The 26281-nt window shown below is 48.2% G+C and overlaps 1 protein-coding gene across 7 annotated transcripts in view; it reads right to left on the bottom strand.

Moving 5' to 3' along the window:
• Positions 1–26281, bottom strand: part of PTPRF (protein tyrosine phosphatase receptor type F) — a 411971-nt gene that overhangs the window by 122582 nt on the left and 263108 nt on the right. For all 7 annotated transcript variants that reach the window (XM_045026633.1, XM_045026635.1, XM_045026634.1 and 4 more), the window contains exon 5: positions 8839–9027. In XM_045026633.1, the coding sequence (XP_044882568.1) occupies positions 8839–9027 (189 nt within the window). The remainder of the gene's footprint in view (positions 1–8838; positions 9028–26281) is intronic.

The raw sequence follows: 26281 nt of genomic DNA, 5'->3' as shown, positions 1-26281 counted from the left end.
AGTACGAGGACCTGGGGGGAGCAGCACCCGGTACCGTTGGAGAGCAGTGCTGAGGCAGCGGGGAGCCTCTTATCTGGTCCAGTGCCGCCTTAACGGCGCGGTGCAGGGAGGGAGGCGACAGCATGGCCGGCTTGCCCCTCGATTGTACTGGGGGACGGGCCGCGGTAGGCACCTCCCTACGGTGCGGGGAGGCCGGCGCTGGGAGTCCCATCAAATCTGAGGCCGCCTCGAACGCCTCTGGAGTCGAAGGGAGGCGCAAGTCTCCGCTGAGGTCCGGGGATCTAGGCCGGTCCGGACTCGACTGCCCTCTCTGCGGTGCGGGAGTCAACGGAGCCGCCGAGGGCTGTAGCCCAGCCTGTCCGCTTGCACCCGCGGACGGCATCGGCCTCGGATCCTGGTGGGGTGACCGTTCCCTCACCGGCTTTCTCCTCTTGGCGGGCACCAGCGACGGTGAGTGGTGCCGCACTGAGGCCGACTTCCTATGACCCGACTCCATCCGGTACCGGGTCTTTGACGACTTGGGCTGGGCCCTAAGTCCTAATGCCGGTGCCCTCCGCATCGAGGAAGACGTGCTGGGCACCGCCTTGGCCGGTTCCGGGTCCGAAGGTGGCCGCAGGGCCTCCATCAGGAGGGCTCTAAGTCTTTGAGCTCTGTCCTTGAGAGTTCTCGGGCGGAAGCCTCTGCAGATAGAGCACCGGTCCTTTTGGTGGCTCTCTCCGAGGCACCTCAAACAAGCAGAGTGCGGGTCACTCTTGGGCATGAATTTCCCACAGTCCTTGCAGAGTTTAAACCCGGGGGACCCGGGCATGCCCCAGCGGGCGACAAAAACTTGACGGGGGGGACCCCCCAACTACGAAGAACTATATACAACGATCTAAGTAAACTAACTATAATGTAACTGTATACACGGACTAAACATAAGGATAGGACACTGCAAACTTGCTATGCGCAAGAGAAGTTCCAGCTAGCCGTCACCGGCGGTAAGAAGGAACTGAGGGGATGGAGGGTCGGCGGGCCCCTTTATAGGGCACTGTAGTGGCGCCACTCCAGGGGGCGCAAGGGCCGACCCTACGGACGCTGCTAGGGGAAAATCTTCCGGCTGGTGTGCATGCGGCGTGCACACACCTACTTTGAATGGACATGAACAACCACTCGAAGAAGAACTAACTTTATATAGAAAATACTTTCAGACAAAACGACAAAGAATTTCTACTAATCCCAGTGATGAAATGATGGCCCACCAGCTACGCCTCCCAGTAGCTGGAGGAAGGAATCCTTACCCTCCTTGTAAGGGAGCTGAAGATCACTTTTACACGCTGTAATGTAGTGCATCTTATAAGGAGGGCTTTCGGTAACGAGGTCCAGTTGACTTGACGCCTCAGTCAGCACAAATTTGTTTTATCATTGGGTTTAAGATTAGCATGTGGAGCATTATGCCTTGAGTTTACTATGTGGTTAATAAACAATATATAGATTCAAGTGTTTGGAAATTCAGGTAGGCAAACTGGCAGTGAACCCCTCTAATCCCCAGTTTTGTCCCCTTGATCTTATTTTGCACATATGAAGGCTGTTAGTACAAGGGAGAGATTCATGCATATCTAATCTGTAGGCAGTTCATGGTAGGTGTTGGTTTTATGCAGATTTGTAAAATCTGAATACCAAGCACTTACCAAAGAAAACTGAGGAATTTAAACAGACAGAAAAACAGGGTTAAACAGGACACAGAGTGTCAAATCATGTTCAGTGTATTGATTAATAAATACCAGTATGCATACACGAGTGCTGTGTATCTCAGATTTACAGCTCCCCATTCCATTATCCACAACAATGCTCACCCAATGGGAAATAAAGAAAGACACTCAAAGAGTTTCTGTAAATACAAAGAAGGCAGATTTTAAGCATGTTTAACTTGCCTCGAAAAAGTAATTAAAATATTTACACTTATTATCTCTCTCCTAACTACTGTTCCTTTAGGCAGCGGCCTTGTTCGAATCAGGAATAACAATTCTGACTGCTCATTATAGCCATCTCCTCAGCCGAGATGACATTACTCCATTTTAACTCTATGGCTGGTTATATTTTTGTCCACAGATGAGTGAAGCATCAGGGAAGATCTTGCTGTCGCTGAAGTTGTGGGTAATCTCTCCTTTGCCATAGTAAATCTGCTGCCTATCTTGGTAACTGCCGCTACCCTGGACAGAACAGGGATAACCAGAGATACTTGCACAGCACTGATGCTGCACAGGCAGGGAGCAGAGGGTTATTTCTCATTGCCCAGGTGCAGAGTTTGGAAGTACTCAGCTTTCTCTGAAGCCGTTGGTTTTCTCTGCCTATTCCACCCCCATATAAAAAGCCTCAGCACAGATGGTCACTCCCCACACAGACATGGAAACGACACAGACAACACATCCCTGGAGCAGAACCCAGGAAACCCTTCCCTGCTCTGGGCCGGCTGAAGTGGGGTTTATAGTTTTATGCTGGCACCACGGAGATTTGAAGCCAGTCGTTAAATCTATCCACCACAGTAGCTAGGCCCTTTTCTCTGATACGCAATTGTCTACACAGAGCTCCAGGAGCAAGTGTGCACTTGAAACAGATTCCCTCAAGCTAAGTGCAATGGGCTCATCTTCTGCCTGCATTACAGCTCAATCCCCCTGGCCTAGCAGCGTAAGCAGGAGGCTCACCGTGCTGAAGAACAATATTCATCCAAGGGCCTAGTTACCCTGCCAGGCTTGGGACATTTTCCTTCTCCACTCAGAGGAACACTGATGTGGGGATGTCTGTGGAAAATGGCATTCGAGGTGCTCCTGTAACACCTTCCTCTGGGATGCTCAGCGTGACAGAAAGAACGCAGGCAAGAAGTCCTCAAAATCACAGGATAAGGCCAATTCCCCTCGTACCCCAAAAGGGCTTAATTACAGCACAGACCATGAAGCTGGCAGCATGACAAACACTTGAAAAGATTAATAACTGAGCCCAGCTTGTGTCCTGTGATAGCCAGACAGGGTTATGACAAAGGGCATCCTAGTTACAAGCTTTCAGCCTAGTCCTTTGTGTGCACTGAAGGGCTCATCGTAAGTGAGGAGAACTTCTCAGTTCACCACCTCACTAACTGGCACTAAATTAGCCAGGACTCAGTGGACATGGAGCCTGGGCCCTCTCTCTTGCTGGAGGTGCAGGTTGATGCACGTTGGCAGGAGAGTGTAGGGGAAGCGGGCACTGCCACTGTCTGTGTTGTACCCGTTCTCTAGATAAGTGTAGACATCAGTCTCTGTGGCCTTGCCTGACCCATAATTCCCCACTGGTGCAGCTGCAGCCACCACAGCGATGACGGAGGCATTAGTGCGGACAGGACATTAGTGTTTTTACTGCTGGGACCGATGGCTCCACCCAGAGCAGAAACACCAGTGGCTGGGTGGTCCTAGCACTTCCCACTGGTGGAGAATGAGGGGCTGATTTCTGTTGACACAGACTCGCCTTAAGGCTGTCAATCCAGTACTTCTTCACTGACACATAGTTCACCCTTAAATCCCCACCGGAAGTAACCCCCCGCCCCTCCATTTTCCGAGTGTGTCACGCTGAATGTAGCAGGGGGCTGGGTTTAGCAATACTCTCATCCCAGAAAGCTCAGTTCAGCTGATGTTGGCTAGTTTCGAATGAAGCCCTATTTAAGGCAAGCTATTGTCAGGGAATGTGACAACAAGAGAGAGGGTTACTCACCTTGCACAGTAACTGTGGTCCTTCAGAGCTTTACTGGTGTGTGCATACACCTCATGCACTGACAGCCACATGGACAAACATTCCAAGAACGACAAATTCTTACTCTGTAGTTCATCTCTCTAAACGGTTTGTCTGTCTGCTGGCAGCGGTGTTGTCTGGGCCATGTGTCTGCTCAGCCCACTCCTGAGGGAGCTCACACCCTTCACATGGGGAACTGTGTCCTTCTGGACTGTGCCTCCTTGCCTCTTGGCGTGCTGTTCTGCAGTTCTTCTTTACAGCCAGATGCCCATCTGCTTTCTGGATTTACAGCCTGATCTTGACAGGAGGCAAGAGTCTCCTGCCAGACTCTGAGCACCTTCCACACTCGATGAAATAAACAATTGTAATGTTCTTGGATTCGGGACGCTGTTTGGGACAGGGACTATCCCCTCCGGTGCGTCTGTGCAATGCCCAATGCAAAAGGGCCCCAAGCCTGACTGGGGCTTTTGGGCATTATTGTAATGTAAGGGGGAGAAGCAGTGCTCAGCTTCTTGCAGCTACTTTCTCAGCTGGCTGAGTGCTCCAGTGATCTGACAATAGCAACAGCCTCTAGACTGTCAATCACAAGTAACATCTGAAGAGTAGGCATCTATGTGAAGCAGCATACCTGGAGAGAACATGTTTGCTAACAACTCAGAGTGCGTAACTATCCTGGGATAATCTGGTTAAGCAGCCGCATACACGGCCACCATGGAATGGGGCATCAAACTTACACAGAGAGTGACTGGAGGTCTTCTGCAGAGCCATGTTTCATAACTTGAATATCAAATTAGCTGCCTGTTAGCAATCGCCAGGTCCAGGACACAGTTCTAGTCACTATGAATTAAAATACATCATCACAGGATGACTCTTGTTAAACAAAGTTGTTTAACAGATGCAGATTTTTTGGCATCACAAAACAGTGTCAGTGAAACATTTCCTCCTCTAACCTCTGTGGGGGTCGGGGGAGAAAGACTTTGTTTGTCTAACGTGTTTTAAAGAGCAGATTAGACAAACACCTGTCAGGGATGTTCTAGATAATATTTAGTCCTGTCTCAGAGCTGGGGACTGGACTAGATGACCTCTCGAGGTCCCTTCCAGTCCTACACCTATGATTCTTTGTTAGCATTCAGGACAAATGAAACATCTGGTTCCAACACTGCTTTCTTTTTTTTTTTTTTTCATTTTATCAGACAATTTTCTCATGAGCAAGGCAGAAACGCTTCCCTGAATATGAATCCTGAAGGCATGTGTTGGAAGTGACTAAGAGGTTGAAAGGTCTGAATACCATATATTTTGCAAGAGGGTCCTTCAGAGATCTGTACTGAATTAAAGGTTCGCTGCTGAAGACCCTAAAATTCAAACTGAGCTCCTGAGCATCAATAGAAATGCTTAGGCCTGGTCTACGTTGGGAAAATTGTCTCCAAATCACTAAGTAGTTTGAAAATAAATTCCCCTAAATCTATTTTAAAACCAGTTGGAGCCATAATGTAGACTAGGCTCCTGGTTGCCTGAACCTGTTTTAAAACCACCTAGAATACTATATCTCCAGCCATTTTAAAATCAGTTTAGCAGAGCCAGTTTTAAAATGTCAAGTATCAGGGGGTAGCCATGTTAGTCTGTATCCACAAAAACAACAAGGCGTCCGGTGGCACCTTAAAGACTAACAGATTTATTTGGGCATAGGCTTTTGTGGGTAAAAAAACTCACTTCTTCAGATGCATCGGACTCCTTGTAGTTTTAAAATGGTTAGCAGTCAGGGTAAATTTCTCCAGTGCAGACCAGGCCTTACAACCTGCAACTTTTGTCCATGATTATGTACTTCCAGGACAGAAACACTTGGGTCTTTCTGAGTGATTGGTTTGTTGCAAAGCCTACTTACCACAAGAGGAAGGAGATACTGGTAAGTTTAGTACCAGAAATGTTTAATACAGCAAGGTTGGATCTGAGTCCCTTGTCTTGATCCTGGATTGTCTATCTGACAAGCTAGAGAAGATCTTGTACCTACTGCTGTGTTGAACTCTGTAGACCAACTGTGTGTATGTGGAATAGCCCCACCCCAATTTGCGATAATACACAAGACTTGACATTAAGGAACAGAAAGATTTTGTTCCTGGGTGAGGATACATTCCTTTTATAAAAAGAACCTAAAGAGCCAGGCTAACTATAAAATGCACATACGTATGTATATAAACAACAGACAAGTGGCAGGAACGACACCCGGGACACACATGAATAGGAGTTTTCTTTCTGACAAAGACTCCAGCTGGTAGTGTTATGGAACTGAAACTGCCTAAGGCTACGACTGGTGTTCCTCGCAATGCACATGCTCTCCAGGACCCCTGTCAGAGGAAGACTAGAAACTGCTGGACAGAGGCGAGCCCATCTTGAGTGTACATGGTCTGACTGCACATTATTTCAAAGCTTCTGTCTGAAGCCCCCTAGAGTGCTGCCAGCCCGTATAAATAGGAGTGTCAGAGGAAAGCACCTTTTCTAACTATCTGACTTATCTATCTAGCTGTTCATACTGTACCAGGAGCCTGAAGAAATAAAGGGGAAAAAATTCGCTCTCTCACAAGAGAGAATTTAGATTTCTAAAGCAGCGTTGGCATTTTCAGACTGACATTCAATATGTCTGAGGTAGAACTCTGGCCCTTTTGGAAAATAATATATAGCAAACGACTGTGTGTTGGGTGAAGACTTTGCTTAGGAAATCACGTATCTGAAACGGCTAGACTTTACTCTTTATATGCAACTATTTTAACTACATTCCATCGGTCTGGGGCTTATTAGTTTTAATTAAATTAAATGAAATGAGTTTGTGCTCAGACTGAGACAGTCTGAGCTGACACCAGGCTGCCTGGGAGATACTGTTGTATCAGATGATTTTGCTCTAAAGGGAGCAGAGACTCCTTTATGTAGGAAGATTAATACTTTATAACGAAATGCTTGTTTACATTTATTTTCCTCTGAAAAACAACTTTCCTTCATTATCAAATTCTGCTGGAGTCTCTAATAGCAGCTGGTGGATTGGATCAGGGACTGCCTGACCTATTACACTGCTACAAACAGGATGACTGCAGAGGGCAAGGAAGGATCGATATTCCACGCCCAGTTCTAGCTCAAATTGTACTTACAGGAATGACCACACAAGCTGGCAGCCACTAAATTCTGACCCAGGAGAGCCAGAGCCACCTGGTGTAAATTATTTGATTCCCACTTTTGTTAGGAGGGGGGAGAATCTTCATCCTAACCTTGGCTTTGGATCTTCCTTCCCCACCCCTAAAAACAAACCCCTCAGCCGCACGTGGAAGTCTGCTGTGCTGAAATGACACTAAAATCTAATCAATTTCTCTCACAGGGCTGAGGGTGTGTGTTGCTCATTGATTTCTAAAAGGTTCCCTTGATGCCTCCCTTAGTAATTATAGTGTCTTCAACAAGCAGTCAAATTCTAGAGTTTGAATCCCCAGTGAAATTCAATTGAGATGTCGCTTGAGAACAGGAAAAAGGAAACAAAACAGGGCTTATAGTTTTTACACTCTAGCTGTCTCTCCAAGCTCGCCCAGCAGACAGGAGATGGACAAGTGCCCATTAAGAAGATGCAGACAGCAAGTGCATCAGAGCTGCCTCGCTCATTTACAGTTTTACCTGCGGATGCTGATTTAGTCAGTTATGAAAAGCAAAATATCCATAGGCACTTTCCTACTGCTGCTTTCCTAATACCTCCAAGAATAATTAACGAGTGTGGTATTTTCTTTCAGCACAAACATATCAAGATTAAACCAGGTTTGTGGGGGAGAAAAGCTAAAGGTCACTGTGAAATTTCCTAAGCTGGAAATGTATTAGTGTAATTAGTGCTCACTCGCATACCTAGGTGAAACCCGAATGCCAGGCTAAGTTCTAATGTAGGCGACAGAGGTTGCTAATTACCCACTCTCCCAGTTAAAGGCTGTTTCATGCTAGCACAAGAGACAGCACCACAGAGGGCTTGCACAGAGAGGGCACACATTAAATGTCCATGTTATAAGGAGAGAACATAGGAATGCCTTGGCTGCACTGGACAAGGCAATGCCTTTGGGTGCCAGTAGATACCACAGGCAGGCAACACAGGCTGCATTAACTTATTGCGACAAAGGATCTTTCTAGTCAGAAGGCATCCATATCAACGCCACACCCTTCTGCGCTTTCATAGGCTTCCTTACTTCCAGCCCTGTGGTGTAGTGCTGCTATGCGTTGTTAAACAGCTGCTGTGTTTCACCCCAGATGTGGCTGCACTTGAGCAACAGATTAAGCAATCCTTTTATATAGTTTAATTTTGTAAAGGGCTTTGAGATCCTAGAAGATGGAAAGGCATGACAGAAATGCAAGAGATCATTATTGAGGCCCAAGTGCATTTCCTTGCATTGGGGCAGACTAGTTTGTGCCAGAGTGTTGGAGAGAGGTCTGCAGCATGTATTGCACATTCTTGTATTTAACTCGTTAAATAAGAAATAAGAAAGTGCATCCTGGTAACCATGTTTCTGTTCTTGAAATCTACAGACCAGTCATTTATTTGCTACTCAGCTTCTTGATTTTTCTTTATCCTTGTTCTGTAGAATTTGGAGACTGGTGAAGACTTCAAGAGAAAAAAGAGAGTTGTCTTGAAAGCTCTGGGCCATGATGTAGCAGCCTCTGGTCCTTGACTCTAGCATCCTGTGTGCTGTGGTCTCTGTTCTGTTCTAGAGATGTTCCTACACTGCACTCATCACCGTAGGATCTGAGCGCCTGCTGAGCTGGGGTGAAGTGTCTGACCTTGCCCTGGATCTGAGGCAGCCTCATTATGAGCTATCCTCCTCAGCCAACATCCCCACTGACAGAGGAATCGGTGTGATGTGCCCAAAGGCATGTCTGTGCTAATCTCAATCTCTAGCAGGCCATGATATCCTGCCAGAGAAAACTGGCCCCCAAAGGCTGGTTTTTATATCATAACGGGGACAAAGTTAACGTCTGGGTTTAGGTGCATAGCTGCACTTCAGAGTAATATGCAAAAAGCTATAATGGCAAGAGGCCGGGAGGGAAGAGCGAAGGAGAAGGGAAGCCTTACTTGCTTTGCGGCCTTACCTGAACGGAGTTGCTTGATTCGCCCATTGCTAGTTGCTGTATCCACAGGAAGGAAGTCCTTGAACCAAGAGATTTCAGGATCGGGATTGCCACTGGCAGCGCAGAGCATAGTGGCTGTGCGGGCCTTTTCTACCACCTTCAGCTGCGGGCCCATGTCAATGGTTGGAAAACCGGCTGGGAGGTGATCTTCTGCAACAGGAAACAACACACAACAGACTGATGAGTTACAGTTCACACCGTAATGGGATCATAGTCCTGGTGACAGCAGTGCCTCAGCTGGAGAGCATCAGCCCGACTCCCCCACTGCGGCTCTGTCCACAGTATGGCTGATGTCAGCAAAATCTACGTCGCTCAGGTGTGAGTATTCCACCCTGAGCACCATGTTACACCGACATAAGCACTTGGGTGCACAGCGCTATATTGGCGGGGGAGCATCTCCCGCCGACATAGCTTATGCCGCTCGTGGAGGTGGGGTTTGATGCCAATGGGAGAGCTCTTTCCTGTCGGCACAGAGCTTCTTCACCAGACATGCTGCAGTGGCTGCACGTATAGACATGGCCTGAGAAACTTGCAAAACCCCCGAAGTACTCTAGACTCTATAACGAGCACTCATTGCAGCAACAGGGGCAGCTGCTAAATTTAACTCTGTTTGAATCAATTGCCTTGGGACATGCCCATGATTTTCACTGATATGTAAGCTCAATCTGTTGTTGTTAATAAACTCTAACAGTAGGGGTTTGTCTTTATGCAAGAAGAGAGATGTGTTCTGCATGCTACACTGACATGCAGCCAACACCAGGGCCAAATAGGCCAAGACACCTTAAAAACAAACAAACATACTAAACAATACAAATTGTCAAAAGAGCACAAAGAAACACACTTCTCCTTTCTACTAGGCATGAGTCTTCCCAATGGAAAAATCCATTACAAATCTCTCCCTGCCCCAAAAACTGGTGTTAAAGAGGTTATTAGAAACAAACGAATGTAAACTTTACATCTAACCACGAAGAGCAATGCCAGGCTGTGCATTAGGAAGCTCCCAATGGACTTCAGGCAGCAGAAGGCATCGGAGGTGTGCGAGAGATGAGTGATGCACGCGCTGGCGTGGCTTACCGCTATATTATAAATGAAAGCATCACAATGCTGAACTGTTAAAAGCACAGATACAATAGATTGGAAAGGAAAGGCCAATTCAGTGTGCTGCTGCCGTATGTTCACAGGTAGGCTTGGCTGAATACGTTAGGTAGCCTGTGCTGAAAAACTGAGGAAGCTCCAGAACAAGCATTCAGCAAACAAGTGCAGGACAGAATTCATTTACTCACTTCCGTGGCAAGATGTACTGTACTCTACTAAGCCTGAACAGCACTAAAAAAGGACACGCTTCCACGGGAAGAGAGAGCCCGGAAAACATGAAGGATCCTTAAAAGCACTAAAAATTCAATTATTTTCAGCAGGCCCCTATTTTCTCTAGTTTGAGAGCAGAACTCAAGCAAATCCTCTCCTCGCCTGCTAATCTGACCCTTCCACTCACTGGAACATTTTAAACCTACCAGGCCCCACAGTTCCCCCAAAGTCCCACAAGATTTTGACCCCACCATACTTCCATTTTTACATTCCTTTCACTGGGATCCCACCCTCCCCATATTTTACCTACTGTCAGAGAAGCACTAATAGGAAGATATTTTGATTGTCTCTTTTATTTTAAAGTTCCACATTTGCAGCACAAACTAGGACCATTTGGTGACTAATCTTAAACATCCTTTCCTAAGATCTCGGGAGAATCCCCAAGACACTTCCCGCCTGTTTGTACATCAAGATTCTACAGCACAAGGCAACATCTGCTGTAAACAAAACAACCCCCTAGAATGTTGCTTCTGTGTTTGGATGTGAGGGGCAGCCAGGGCTTTCTAAAGGGAAAAAGCTACTGAGGCTTATTAAGAGCATAAGCCATATTTTGTCTCCCAGTCTGGCCTCCCTAGAAACCTCCCGCGTACCAGCAAACATAGGAGGTTTTTTGAAAGGTATCACTGAAAACGAGTTCTTTTTTTTTATATGCACTCCATTGATTTTCAAAGACAAAAGGCATACATACATACAGAGCCTAAACAGAAAGGCACCAGAGCCAGCATTCAATAACAAGCAACAACAGCACTGACACAACCACAACACATATTGCACCTTAGCTCACAGGAGATACACCACAGTATAGCGTGGCATAGACTAAACTGCGAAGGGAGATACACAAACAGTGGTAAACAATTAAATTCCCTCGGCGCACAGCCAGATGTCCTTAAAGCCCAGCACCTTGCTATCTGCCATGTGAAAGCAGATGTTCAGTCTGGGGAGGTTGAAACCCCAAAGGGCTTTAATTTAATACCACACTGAATATTTAGTCTTTGCTGGGTTGTTTAAGTGTTTACACAGAACACGCTAAGCAAAATATCACGTAATTAACTTGATCCAAAGATTTAGCATTAAACTATCACTAAGGCTGCGAGTTTGTCACAGAGAGTCACGGATTCCGTGACTTTCAGTGACCGCTGTGACTTCTGCAGCGGCCAGTGTGCCTAGCCTGGGGACAGCTCAAGCAGTTCCTGTACCAGTTGCACTGGCCGCTGCTGGGGCAGTCTCAGGCCACCCTGGCAGCAGCAGAGTTTGGGTGTGGGAGGGGGCAGAGGGTTGGGGCACGGGACGGGGTGAGGAGGGCTCTGGGTGGCGCTTACCTGGGGGGCTCCCTGGAAGCGAGGACATCCCCCTCTCTCAGCTCCTAGGCAGAGGCGTGGCCAGGCAGCTCTGCGTGCTGCCTCCACCAGCAGTTTCTGGCCAATGGGAGCTGTGAAGCTGGTGAATGGGGTGGGGGCAGTGCGCAGAGCTGCCTGGCAAACCTGTCTTATGAAAGGAGATTCAAAGAGTTTGGCTTGTTTAGCCTAACCAAAAGAAGGCTGAGGGGGGATATGATGGCTCTCTCCAGGGAGGGAGAGGAATTATTTAAGCTCAGTACCAATGTGGACACAAGAACAAGTGGATGTAAACTGGCCATCAGGAAGTTTAGACTTGAAATTAGACTAAGGTTTCTAACCATCGGAGGAGTGAAGTTCTTGAGCAGCCTTCCAAGGGGAAAAGTGGGGGCAAAAGACATATCTGGCTTCAAGACTAAGCTTGATAAGTTTATGGAGGGGATGGTATGATGGGATAGCCTAATTTTGGCAATTAATTCGTCTTTGACTACTAGCGGTAAATAGGCCCAATGGTCTGTGCTGGGATGTTAGATGGCGTGGGATCTGAGTTACTGCAGAGAATTCTTTCCTGGGTGCTGGCTGGTGAGTCTTGCCCACATGCTCAGGGTTTAACTGATCGCCATATTTGGGGTCGGGAAGGAATTTTCCTCCAGGGCAGATTGGCAGAGGCCCTGGGGGGTTTTCGCCTTCCTCTGCAGCATGCGGCAAGGGTCACTGGCTGGAAGATTCTCTGCACCTTGAAGTCTTTAAACCATGATTTGAGGATTTCAATGGCTCAGACACAGGTTTGTTACAGGAGTGGGTGGGTGAGATTCTGTGGCTTGCGTTGTGCAGGAGGTCAGACTAGATGATCGTAATGGTCCCTTCTGACCTTAAAGTCTACGAGTCTATGATTCAATGCCTCCACGTAGGAGCTGAGCGACGGGGATGTCCCCCAGGTAAGCACCACCTCACCCCATCCTGTGCCCCAACCCACACCCAAACACTGCTGCTGCTGGGGTGGGGGAGATGCGGAGCCCCATCAACCCTCCCTCCCCCTGCAGCACCAGTGTGGGTCCTGAGCTGCACATCACTGCCCGCTCCCACTCCAGCACCAAAGGGGGGTCCCGGGCTGTTGCTGTCTCCCTCCAGCACCAGCAGGGGTCCCAGGCCACGCTCTCCACCAGCACCTGGGCCGTCCCCCCCACAGCACCCGTGGCACCCCCAGGAACCCCTCCCCCCAATATTTAGTCAGCGGTATATAGTAGAAGTCATGGACAGGTCATGGGCCATGGTTTTTTGTTTACTGCCCCTGACCTGTCTGTGACTTTTACTAAAAATACCCGTGACTAAAACGTAGCCTTAACTATCACCAAATCAAAAGCAAGCATTTGTGCAAGAGAGTGCCTGGTTATCTGCAATGACCCCTGCCCATAGGCACATGGGACAAAGGAATCTTCCACACAAGTTCAATGTTGATTCCAGGTGCCTGAGTCAGACCTGCACATGGGACACTGACCTGTGCATCTTTGGTGCATGACTAAAGCAAAGACGAGGAAAGGATTTTGTGATGAAGCACAGATAGGAAATGATGTTAGGCTCCATCCGTAACTTCATGGGGTACAAGAGAGACCAATCTAGGACCATGCTATAGGAATGGGAGACAGTGATCCGGGTGAGAGAAAAATGCCGGGGCCCTCCCCCCACTAGCAGTTTAAAAATAATTTTCTTGGGGTTTAAAGAGCCCCACAGCATCGCACTCTTAGCATCCACCACACAACAATCCAGGATCCAGGGATCGCGCTTTCTGGGCTGGACATTCCAGTGCCCACAGGAAGGCACACAGGGCCACACCCCTCGGCACCACAAGCTTTCCCAGGGCTGGGATGGGCGGGTACCGGAAAAGTCCCACCCAGTGCGCGCTCACGCTCTCAGTGCCATGCACACCACTGGAGAGAGACAAGGCTTCCAGGTGGTAAGTCCAAACCCACACAGGATTAGCCTGCTCCCGTGTCAATCAGATGCAGAGCGAGTGTAAGTGTATATGTGCAGGAGCATGTCTTTAGGGAGCCAAAATCCTGAACCCGAGAGCTGAGTGGTAAAATGCCCAGGGACATCTAAGGACAGGGCTCTCCTTGGGCCCCTCCAGGAGAGCCCAGTACCTCCTGCTCACCTCCATTTATCGGTGGGATTGTGGTAGCCCCCAAAGAGCCACTCTGTACAGGGCTTAAATACAAGGGGCAGGTGACAGCTTCTGCAGGCGTGGGGGCGTCAGCTGCACATATCAACCTCCCAGTGGGTGAGGGAGGGATTCCGGCCTCTTCGGAGCCTCAGAGATGCTCTGCTGGGTGGATACCCTCCCAGACACGCTGAGAAGTGCTGCTGCTGGGGGAGTCTGGGCTGCACAGCAGGGCAGGGCACTAGCACTGACTCAAGCTTACCCACTAAACAACACTCAGCAAGCGATGCCGGGCTCATTCATCCCTGCTGAGGGGGATTTTTAAATACCCCCTGCTCAAAGCTCTGTAAGCAGAGAGAGGAGCTCACAGCTGCTCCTGCCTCGCCTCGGGTGACCATCTAATCTAGGTTTAATTACTGAACCCAGCCATTGCTGGGCTCCTTTTAACTCTCACTATCTGCGCTGACCACTCTGCGGGCTTGTCTACACATGCAGTTTCTCCGGAATAGCTGCTGCTCTTTAAATTCACACCTTACTTTAATCTGAATTAATCTTCAAGTGTGGACAAGCCCGAAATCGCTCTCCTTTCCTTGGGATTCAGATATTTGAAAACAGAGAAGGTGGGAGCTCTGAGGCAAGTTGCCACCAGGCTGGTCGCCTGACTCAGGGTCACATCAAGCCTAGCCCTGGCACCACTGCCCTTTGTAACACACACTTGGCAGCTAAAGCACAACCTAACTTTCACCTCCCATTCCACCAGTAACAGCAGGAAGAAGGGAGGGAGAATCAAAGCCAGGTGCTTTCCCAATTAAGAGGCGAAACTTCAACCAGCATGGGAGCAGGCTGAGCTCTTGCTGGCAGCAGGAATTCCCGCCCCTAGGAGAGAACGGGGAGTGCCCTGCTCCCATGCAGAGGGCCAGACAGCATGCCCAAGGGATGGCTGCAGGCTCACTTTGGGCAGCTCGCCTTTCTGAGGTTCAGCCACTGAAACGTCACCCCTCTTCTGGCACCCTCATTGTGCTGCCCCTTTCCCCCAAGCAGGAGCAACGAAGAGGGATCTTGCTCCTTGCTCCTACCCTTTGTCCAAAGCAGCTGTTCTGCCCTTTCTTCTCAGCACCCGCCATCACTGTGCTCCTTCACCAGCTTGGGCAGCAATGACTTTTCTCGTGGCGACTGGCACCGGACACACGCCCCCTTGTCCCATCTGCTGCACTTGCTCCAAGCACCAGCTGGAGTGAAGGCCTGGGACATGTAGTCAATCCCAAACGTCAGTCTTACAGGACCACAGGGATCAGCTCCAAAGTGCAGCTGTAAACACGTGGATAGCAGCCACCAACATAGGGGGACAGCAGGAGTCCATGGTGAATACAGCAGTTGGCAGCAGAATCCTGAGGAGTCAGCCCAGTGAGCTCTCCAGGGTCAACGCTATCTGTCACAGAGAACCGACACTGTGGGGCCTGCTCTCTCACTGGTGAGATTTACGTGCCTAAGACCCAACTATTACTGGCCGTCCTTAGCTGCGCGCATATCTGTTAGGGAGAAGAAATACACGATGGGGCGGTGAGAGCCTTTACACGCACGTTGTAAAGCCACGAGTCTGCTTTGCAGGCCATCACAAACAGGACCAATAAAACCTTTACTCCACAACAGCTGGGAGTTTGTTTGTGACAACGTATCTCTCAGAAAGACTAGTTTAGAGGAAACGATAGCGAAAACTGTAAACATTTTTATGGGCACTATTCTTCATATCCCTCAGCCTGTAAAGTCAGGCCCTCTTAGTGCCATAAGTCCAATTGCTCGCGCTGCAGAGGGAGAGCAAAAATGATGCCCAATATATTTTGAAAATAACAAAAAATTGTCTAAAGTACCTTTTCTATATGTTCTATTCTCACTGTCAGGTTAAATCTCGCACAATCCATCAAAAGCTTTATACCCCTGGAAAGGCACGTTCTCAGCTCATTCCGAGTGAGATACTGGGCCATCAACCTGTCACTGTGCTAGAAATACTGTACCCTATAGCGCCCCTCATCTCAGTCTCTCTCAGTCCAGTAAGAACGAGTAACATCCAAAGCTGCTTTGTGCTTTCACATCTGGCAGCTGTTTGAAGTTGCTCAGAGGTCTGGAGAGCTAGACACAGGCGTGGTGGAAATGGAATTACAGGCAGAATGCAGGTGGAGTGAGGGTGGTGGTGCATTTTTGACCACCTGGGTATCAGCACCGCACAGAGAGGGCTGTACATACGTAGAACAAATGGGCTGGAGCTCTCTCCAAGCTGAAATAATTTATTCTTAAAGGGATCCTGAGGAGAGGCCTGTGCTATCCCGGGTACGTCACTCTGTTCTCTCGTGGCATTTCAGAGACATGTTAGGAGACAGCACGGTCTACTGATGAACCTTTAAGACAGTTCTATACTTGATACGATCAGGATCACTTTATACATTTCACAAGCCTCCTAAATGCCTTCAGAGGCATTGAAATGCAGTAGCAAATGAAAAATATCAGTGACAGTAAGATGGTCATTTATAAAACCGTGAGTGGCAGGCAATATTAACTAATGGAAGAGGCAGGCTAACAAGGCTCCAATGCACAATCCACTCCGGTGCCTCTGCTTGCTGAACAAACAGCCCACACTCCTCCGGCACAGGCTACAGAGCTGCTGCTCAATTAACGCAAGACAATCAAAAGCAACCGAGCAATTTCGGGGCCCAGCAGAGGGGCATCATTTTCTGTGATAAGAAGAAGCACTGAGGTAGGTTTGTTCAGGTTGAACAAATCTACACCAAAAGCTTGTTATTAATAGCTCTGAGAAGAGAGTCTTCCTTTATGGGTTTGTATTTCCCCAGATGTCCATGTCAACGCACAGCAGAGAAGTGCAATTTAAAGCCAAGCTCTCTGAAAGCTCCCATTGCCCACGTGAAAGCCTGCGTGGGGAGTGGCTGGGAGGAAGGAGAGTGACCAGTGCCAAGTCTCACGCAGCTCAATGAACGCCCAAAGCACTGACACCATCTTGCTACCTGCCTGACTGAAACTAATGTACTTTAAAGATAACAAAGTATTACTGACTGGGATGGCATGTATCCAGGGGCGGCTCCAGGCCCCAGCACGCCAAGCGCGTGCTTGGGGTGGCATGCCGCAGGGGGCGCTCTGCCGGTCGCCGGGAGGGCGGCAGGCAGCTCCGGTGGACCTCCCGCAGCCGTGCCTGTGGAGGGTCCGCTGCTCCCACGGCTCCGGCGGACCTGCCGCAGGCATGCCCTGCGGGAGGTCCACCGAAGCTGCAGGACCGGCGACCGGCAGAGTGCCCCCTGTGGCGTGCCGCCGTGCTTGGGGCGGCGAAATGGCTAGAGCCACCCCTGCAAGTATCAACAGCTCCACACAGGTTACGCAGTTACAGAAAACCTCGGCATCGACAGGTTTCAATGACAAACTCACCGACGTCCTGTGGCGTCACTCCAAAAATGTCATGCTGAGACTGCTGTTTAAAAACTTCATTTTAACCGAAAAAACCCAAACCAAGCCCTTGAGAGATCTCCTCCAGGTGAAGCAAATGAAATACCAGGCCACAGCTGAAAGTAAACAAAGCAGCTGGTACCTCTTCAAAATACCACACAGCAGCAGCGAAACGTTCCTAAAAGAAAGAGTCTGAGTCATGCGAAGCAAGGGAGGAGGAAATTTAAGGAAAATCCAAGAGGATACTACACTGGCCACATGGTATAAGAAAATAATCTCTTAAGAAGAGCCCAGCCATAGATGTGCTGTGGGTGGGATCTCACCCGGTTCTCTCACTCAGCTAGAGATTATGATTCTATGAAACAGCAAAGAAAAAGAGAGCAGTCCCTAAAGTGCCAGGAAAGGAAGCTACTATTAACCTTGCCCTTTAATTACTGGGTGTCAATTATCTCAATTTACAAGCCATGGATACCTTCTCACCAACACAGCTGGACATTCCTGCCAGGGACTGTTTATCACAAGGGTGGGCAAACTTTTTGGCCCAAGGGCCACATCTGGGTATAGAAATTGTATGGCGGGCCATGAACCCTCACAAAACTTGGGGTTGGGGCGCACGAGGGGGTGAGGGCTCTGGCTGGGGGTGGGGGCTCCAGGGTGGGGCCAGAAATGAGGAATTCAGGGTGCAGGAGGCGGCTCCAAGCTGGGGCAGGGGTGAGGACTCTGACTGGGGGTGCAGGCTCCGGGCTGGGACCGAGGGATTTGGAGGGCGATCAGGGCTGGGGTAGGGGTTTGGGGCACAGAGAGAAGGGGGAGGGCTCCGGCTGGGGGTGCAGGCTCTGGGGTGGGGCTGAGGGGTTGGGGGTGCAGGAGGGTGCTCCAGGCTGGGACTGAGGGGTTTGGAGGGCAGGAGGGGGATCAGGGCTGGGGGTTGGGGTGCGGGGGGGTGGGGGTGGCTCAGGGGTGGAGGTTCCAGGCAGCGCTTACATCAAGCAGCTCCCGGAAGTAGCGGCATGTCCCCCTCTCCAGCTCCTATGCGGAGGCACGGCCAGGCGGCTCTGCTGCACACTGCCCTGTCCGCAGGTGCCACCCCTGCAGCTCCCATACAATGGGAGCTGCTGGGGCGGCGCTTGTGGCGGAGGCAGCGTGCAGAGCGGAGCCCCCTGGCTGCTCCTAAGAGGTTTTTAAGGTCAGGCTTGACAAAGCCCTGGCTGGGATGATTTAGCTGGGGTTGGTCCTGCTTTGAGCAGGGGGTTGGACTAGATACCTCCTGAGGTCCCCTCCAACCCAGATATTCTAAGATTCTAAGTATAGGAGGTGTAGGGGAGACATGCCGCTGCTTCTGGGAGCTGTGTGGAGTGGCCCTCCGACCCTGCTCCCTGGCTGGAGCACTGGAGTGGGGCAAGCCTCAGACCCTGCTCCCCAGCAGGAGCTTGAGGGGCAGATTAAAACAGCTGGCAGTCCGGATTTGGCCCATGGGTCGTAGTTTGCCCACCCCTGGTTTATCATAAAATGAAGCAATGCCTGCCCTACAGCGAGGCAGGAACTCTAATGGATGAACATAGTAGGTAGGAACATCTCCATTCTAACCCCAGCTCTGTCACAGTTTCAATGTGTGACCTTCAGCAAGTCACATCATCATTTTGTGCCTCAGTTTCCCCAACTGCATAATGGTAGCCTAGCAAACAGGGGTGCTGTCAGGGTTAATGTTGGCACAGCACTCTCCAAAGGCAACATGCTACATGAATGCTATGAAATATTACTAAGCCAAAGAGGAAGTTCCTCAATCCAAACAAACTGGGATAGCCCAGAGTATGCTAGCCTTGACCACTGACAACATAGCCCCCACGCGATTCCTCTTTCCCCATCGCCCACGGAAATCTCCTTGAGTTTCTAACACCTCGCACCAGATGAAGAGAGAGGGCCAGAAACTCTCACACTGATGGCAGAAAACAAAGGCTGAAACAGACAGGTTGAAGTATAAAGAATTTCTCCAAGACTATGCTCAAATCTCATCCCAAAGAGCCATCCAAGGAAGTAACCTACTTAAAGATCACATGCATTCAGGAAGCCTCTCAAACAGCCTGGATCCGCTCTGCCTATACACACCAGCATTCCCAGAGTTCACTGCACTCTCTTGTCAAAAGGAGTCTTGAGGCAAGACTTGTGAATCCAACTCAGGCCCTTCCTGACTCGTGAAAGAATCATGAGCAACTGTTGCCATTCCTGACTGAAATAGCCAGGGCAGGAGTCTTCCCTTCCTTGTTCAACCATACAATAGTGCAACTGACACTAAAGAAACCCACCGTGGATACATCCGTTCTAGCCATCTATTACCCAGCATCAAACCCCCATTCCTGAGCAAGCTCACAGAGACGAGCAAGTTCATGCATCCGACGAAGTGGGTATTCACCCACGAAAGCTCATGCTCCAATACGTCTGTTAGTCTATAAGGTGCCACAGGACTCTCTGCTGCTTTCACAGAGAACGAGACTCAGCACAATCTGGATTCAGGCCAGGACACGAGGTAGAATTAGCTTTAGTGCTACTGATGAAGGATCTCCTTGTGTCAAAGAGAACAGACATCCATTCTCAACCTCCTGGACTACCTCCAAGATGGACCAGTACTTGGACGAGGTCTGCTCATGGATGAAGAACAGCTGACACTGACCTTGAGCAAAACAGAGATGGTGCTTGTGGGCAGAGGAAAGTATTTGGAAGAATTTGCAACCCTGGTGCAGTTTCCTTTGGTTGAAAGTTCACATCCCCAGTTGTTCAATTCAGACCACAGTCTAGGTGCACTCTTGGACTCCTCACTGACACTGAGCTCTCACATAGCAATATCTGTGAGTAATGCTTCTATCATCTCCGGTTGGCAAGGAGACTCCATCCCATCCTGGCAGATAATGACCTGGACTCTTACTCATGCCTTCGTCACCTCTCAGTTGGACCACAGGAACACACTATACTTTGGCGTGAAGTCTTCCGCACTTAGAAAGCTCCAACGAATACAGAATACTCAGCAACATGGGCTCCTACAGTCACACCAAACCTATTTTCCACTCCCTGCACTGGCTTCTCATAGATGTCTCAGGCCTTATCGTCAAGGTACTCAGTGGCCTGGGCCCAGGATATTAAAAGAGACTTAAATTCCAGGATGAAGAGAGTGGTCGGCAGCTCTGCTCCTCAGGCAGAATAGGACTTTCTGTCACGGGGGTAAAGCTTGTCTGTGCAGGAAACAGAGCTTTCTTGGGGGCCAGTTTGAGAGTGTGCAGCAAATTCTTCCAGGAACTAAGGATGACCTCAAACCTCCCCACCATCTGCCCAAACGCCAGGTGCACCTCTCTGACCTGCCTTCTCTAAAACAAGCAGAGAGCAGTGTTTACATTTAAAAAAAAAAAAGCAACTGAAAAGGAAGGACCTACAAAAACAAACCACTGCACTGCACACACCCCGCTTCCCCTGGAAATGGATAAGAATGCACCGCACACATTAGATGCTAGGTGTGCCATTTAATGCAGTACTGGAAAGTACTCTGATACGGTTGGTGATGAGGGTACTATAAGAATTACTGTAAGCACAGGACAAAGTATAAAACAGTGAAAAATGGTAAGAGTGGATGAGGAGAGGCTCAAACAAAGTAAAACAGAAAGGCTTTAAAATTCCCTGAAGTGGCTACGGAACATACTGAGAAACACCCTTTCCTCCTCATTCCGGGGAAGCAGCCAGGGAGTGGAGATTTTTTTTCTGCTGAAATCCTCCAAGAATTTTACAACTCATAACCAGATTCCAGGTAAAAATACAGTTTTCCTGGGCACATCCAGCAGTTGATTAAAAATATTACTTAGGGAAGGATTGTAACAACTGGGAGTTACTTGCATTTTTAAACATAATTCAACCCTCCCTTGGCAGGGGGTTTCAGCTGGTAAGGGAACAATAAAGGAATCCAAAGTTGCTCTTTCAGGGAGGCCCACCGGGCTCTAGTAAATTTGTTGGTTTCAACAGAATTTTCCCTAGAATTATTCTCAATCCATTGGTTTTTAAAAAATGTTTTGTATTGAGAACCTCAACACAAATATTGTCATGTACTTCATTTTACTGTATTATTGCAATAATGCGACAAAGTACATAAACCACACGCCCATGTAGGGAAAAAAACCTCCATGCTTTTCAAAGAAAATAATATAACTGGCTCTTACTCCTATTTTAAGTAATCTATTAATCCATTATATTTTCCATACTTCTTTGCTTGCATTGATGCGATATGCTATTAGCGCAGAGATTTTCATTTTTAGCTACATAATCAATAAAGCATTTCCATATATCATTAAGTGTAACCTGCTGTTAAAATTAATGGGGCATTTGACTTGTGATCCATTTGAGTAGGGTTGCAGCTCAATGCAGAAGAAAATGCACAGGAACTGAGTTAATGGGACAGAGTAACTCTCCCGTGCTTTCTAACATTCAGCCTCAGATTAATGTGAAGGATTCCGGCTGTCACTCAGCTAAAATACAAAGTTCATTCACTTCCATTTCACACCCCAGGATGCAAGATTTTGGGTCACCTGAAAGGTCAGACTTTACTAAAATCTGGTTTCTGTTTGGCTCCTGCAGCCCATCTGCATCATTGCCAATCCGTTGGCATCTCTAGAGTCCTCTGATGGAAAGTCATGCCCATCAGAGAGAACAGTCAAGTCACTGAGAATAGTATTTCCAGGCAAAATCTTTGTTAAAATGGAATAACTTTGTAAATATCAACAGTAGTCACCTTTAAAAAGTCCTATCAGCAGATGTGACATTATGGCATCTTAGATAGCACCAGCTTACGTCTAAACTGGCTACTAATGGAGGCGTCTCCAGATACCATGGTGTACTAATTACTGGGAAATGTTGATTTTTAAATGGCACTCACTGCTAAGGTGACCAGATGTCCCGTTTTTAAAGGGACAGTCCCGTTTTTAGGGACTTTTTCTTATATAGGCGCCTATTACCCCCTCACCCCCGTCCCGTTTTTTCACAGTTGCTGTCTGGTCACCCTTCTCACTGTAGCAATTACTTAAGGGAAAAAACCTTGAGAATATTATAGTTTTCCTCCCAAAACACACACATTTGAAAGCCAGGAAATTGAAACGTAAGATTGCACTAAAAAAAAAAGCCAACCACATGAGCGAACCCAAGAGTGCTCATGCACTGTTCAAGCAATTCTGGAAATTCAGAGATCTAAAAACTGACACTTTTTTCAAAGAAGGAAAATAAGTCAAACACTGTTTGCTTTGTGATCTCAGGGAAGAACTAGAAAGGTTCGGAGGGAGCCCCAGAAAGGCAGAGTTAGTGGCTTTGCTGATGAACTGTGTGTTTTCAGATTCCCAGGCTAGCATTTGCTTTTTCTCATCCCACTGATTGGTATTTATCAAACTTACCCCTTAAATGAAGGGGTTTTTTAAAGCAGTGTTTAAGGATTGCTGAGTTAGAGGAGTGCCGATGCAGTTGAGAAACTTGGCAGTAATCAGACATGCTTCTCCTCAGACCACTTTCCTCTTCACCTCCCTGCCTGGTTCCTTATCCCCCAGTCCTCCCACACCCCATCAAGTGGCAATCTGCTCCCTGAACCCTCCTCGCCAGCCATTTCCCCAATTGTAGCCATCTGCTTTCTGGGCACCCGACCACCTACAGTACATTAAAATGCTTTTTGTAACTGAACTATTTAGCTAACAAATCATTTAAAACTAGTCTAAGGCACCCGCCCAGGTCAAGAACACCACATTAGAACAAAGCTGGGATTTTCAGGCGGAGCTATTTTTGATTTATGACAAGCAACAAATAAAGTAAAGTAACCTTGAAGAAAACATTCCAGTAGTGAGATCAGGTATTTTCCTGGCTCTCCTATTTCCCCACTACCTTCATTGAAGACAAATTCTATCCCGGCATGAAATAACGAATGTGGACTTTCACACAGATTGGTTTAGTGATGGCGAAGTTGGTTGATTTCGAAGCGGGGAACGCTTTACCAACATTAGCAAATGAAGTCTTGCAAGACCTTGAGGCAGTTAGATAGGTTCTGTATTTTACTGGTGGGAAAGGGACTGGTACAAAGAGGTGGGAACACAGTGAGTTTGTGGCAGAGCCAGGGATAGAAACAGATCTCCCTACTATCCAGCCGGTGCCTTTACTATTAGACTAGGGTTCTGAGAAGAACCACTAATTGCCCTGGCTCTGACCGCAATCGGATGCAGGATCCTGGCTACATGAGCCATCTTTCAGAGATCACACACAGCAGAAGCAGAAAGGCTCAGAGTGTCAGGCCAGCAGCAAGCCAATGATCTGGATACAAACACTGGCTTTTGACAAGTGATGCTTTTTAATGTTGGGCTGATGTAATTGATCGGAGTTTAATGGGAGGACATAACATTTTTTACACAGGCAGCAAGTGTTGCAGAAACTCAACCCTCTATTTACTGTTCTGAAACAACGCCCGTCTTTTCAGGAACATGTACAGCAAAAGCGGTGGCTCCCAATTTCAGCTAGGGCTTTAAACAAACCCCCTGTGTAGGCCCTCAGGAATTAAAGAGCACATTGCAAACAAATGGCAAGTTGGCTGTGGAACTAGATCAGGGCCCTATGGATAAAAACAGTACCTTTCACACTTTCATTTTAATACAAACCAATTCAGCAGATCAATGAAAATTCCTCTAGATTACACGGTAAAATATATTTCCGAACATTATACTCATTTGCACATGCTCCAGTGTCTCAATTTATCAAATGACTGATAAGAAAAATGCCTGGAGGGGTGTCTCTCATTTTCACAGGCGTACAAGGAGCGCTATTGTTTTCCCCCTGGGACAGCGTTCAGCTCAGCAGTAAGCTTGTGGCAGAGGGGCATTTCCCACCTTTGCATGCAGGAAGGGTACACTGCCCTTGAATCCTGTCCTCTCCACTCTCCAAGTACGTTATAGATGATGGTTGAAGAGTGAGAATGAGAAACAGCCCCTGACTTCATTCACTAAGTATTTTAATGCAGCACGCAGGCTTCAGAATTCCTAGACATAGAGTTTAACTCAAACTAGACATTTAAGATGATCCTTTTCCTTTGAAAAGAGACAATACTTTACCCCAAACTTTTAAAGACAGCTTGCTACTTTGCCACCCCACTGCCGCTGCTGTGTTCATGAAGAAGGGCTCCGTCTCTGTATGCACCTAGACACGTCTACATGAGAGGAGAAACCTCAGAGCTTCCTTCATTTCTTGAAGGATTTCTTTTCCATTTTTTTTAAATCAGAGAAAAGGGAAAACATGGCAGGTCGTGTACAGTTCCCCTATCTCAGTTATGCAACACATCCTAACATCAAAGTGAGAGATACACAAGTAACTGTCCTTAGATCTGTTTAACTTCTTCATTCTACTACTGCAGATAAGTTCATTTCCATCTCTTACTGAACTGCAATCAGCATGCACCAGACCAGGATTAAAACACAGCAATTATGGTATCTCTCTAAGGAAACTATTTGCAAGGGCATAGATTGCATGAAATGGTTTGTTACTTGTTCCTGAATGGCAGCAGGGGAGCCTGACAGAGAGAGGCACAGACAGACAGACAGAGACTTTTTTACACCACCATTCTGGCACCTCTACACACGCACATCTTACAACAATTGTATCAATACACTCTGGGACTTCTGAATCAACCTATCCCAGAGTGTCCCGTGCAGACGCTGGGGACCAGGGCTTTTGATCTTCCTCATTCTGCATCAAAACATGCTGCACTGTGGGGAAGTCAGCAGGGCCGGCTCCAGGGTTTTTGTCGCCCCAAGCGGCGGGGAAAAAAAAAAAAAAAGAAAGAAAGGCCACGATCGTGATCGGCAGCAGCTGCACCGCTCTGCTTTCTTCTTCAGCGGCAGGTCCTTCCCTCCGAGAGGGACCGAGGGACCCGCCGCCGAATTGCCGCCGAAGAGCCCGGCGTGCCGCCCCTTTCCTTTGGTCGCCCAAGCACCTGCTTGCTGAACTGGTGCCTGGAGCCGGCCCTGGGAGTCAGGAGGACTGGGTGAGCCAGGTCATCTGCAGCGAATGCGACCTCCAACCTACTCTGAGGAGACAGCCGCGTAGTGGGTCCCAGGTCAGATGGAGCTAAGCTAAGCCCAGGCCCACTTGATGGGATCCACAGGTACAGCCAGTGCTGGTAAGGCCGTGGGGACAGGTGTGGGGCTCTGAGACACTGCACTGGTGCTGTAAGCTCAAAGTGGCCCAACCAGTGTTTTGTGAGGTTTTTTACTTCGTGTATTTGGATAGAACAGGAGGAGAAAAATGGGAAACAAACGGAGATGCCCACATGGCCCTCTCTTCTCCTGGAAGACTTAAGTGTTTATGCTGCCAGCTTCCAAGAAGGGACGATGTTACTCCTATCTCTGTTTAACATTTCCTGTGCTTATTAACTAGCCAGCAGAGCTGCTAGACCAGAACCACTGCCCATCACTCTGTCTATATGTGCAAGAAATGTCGAACAGGCATTGCAATGCATTCCACATTCTTTCCCACATTGTAATCACTGGGCTGTTCTACTTTGTAAGCCACAAGGACGTCACTACCATTGTCCGAATACAAAAGGCACAATGTCTTCTTTATTGTACCAGGTCCAGCTTAGACGAGACTTTCTGGGAAAGAGCTGCCATAACTGCAAGGTTACATTTCAAATGGCTGAAGAAAACCTGCACAGAAAGGGGACTCTTCCTCTTCTGGAGCAGATGAACTGCATGTGAATGCAACAGCAGCCACCACCAGCTGACCTGGCCAGCCATTTTGTTTTCATGGACTGTCTCACTAGGTCAGGTGTGTGAAGCTGCTCATTACAGGACATCAGTGACGATGAACTGTAACCAAGCGATGACGTGACGTGATTGACCATCGGCTAAGCTGCCACCTGATAGTGACCATACAAGAAGTCAGACAGCACCATCCTTTATTAAACACACCAACGATCAGCGGCACAAACCCTGCTCCCAGATTAGACTCCTGAATCTGGATGTGAGCACATTCTTGGATACAGCTAATTAGAAAATGGCCCTGAATTCCTAATAACCAAAGTTAGAATTTGGGGGATTTATGCCAA

The sequence above is a fragment of the Mauremys mutica genome, chromosome 8, assembly GCF_020497125.1.
Source record: "Mauremys mutica isolate MM-2020 ecotype Southern chromosome 8, ASM2049712v1, whole genome shotgun sequence".
NCBI classification, from domain to species: domain Eukaryota; kingdom Metazoa; phylum Chordata; order Testudines; family Geoemydidae; genus Mauremys; species Mauremys mutica.
Note: the sequence above shows the minus strand (reverse complement) of the source record. Positions and strands in the feature narration are given on the sequence as shown.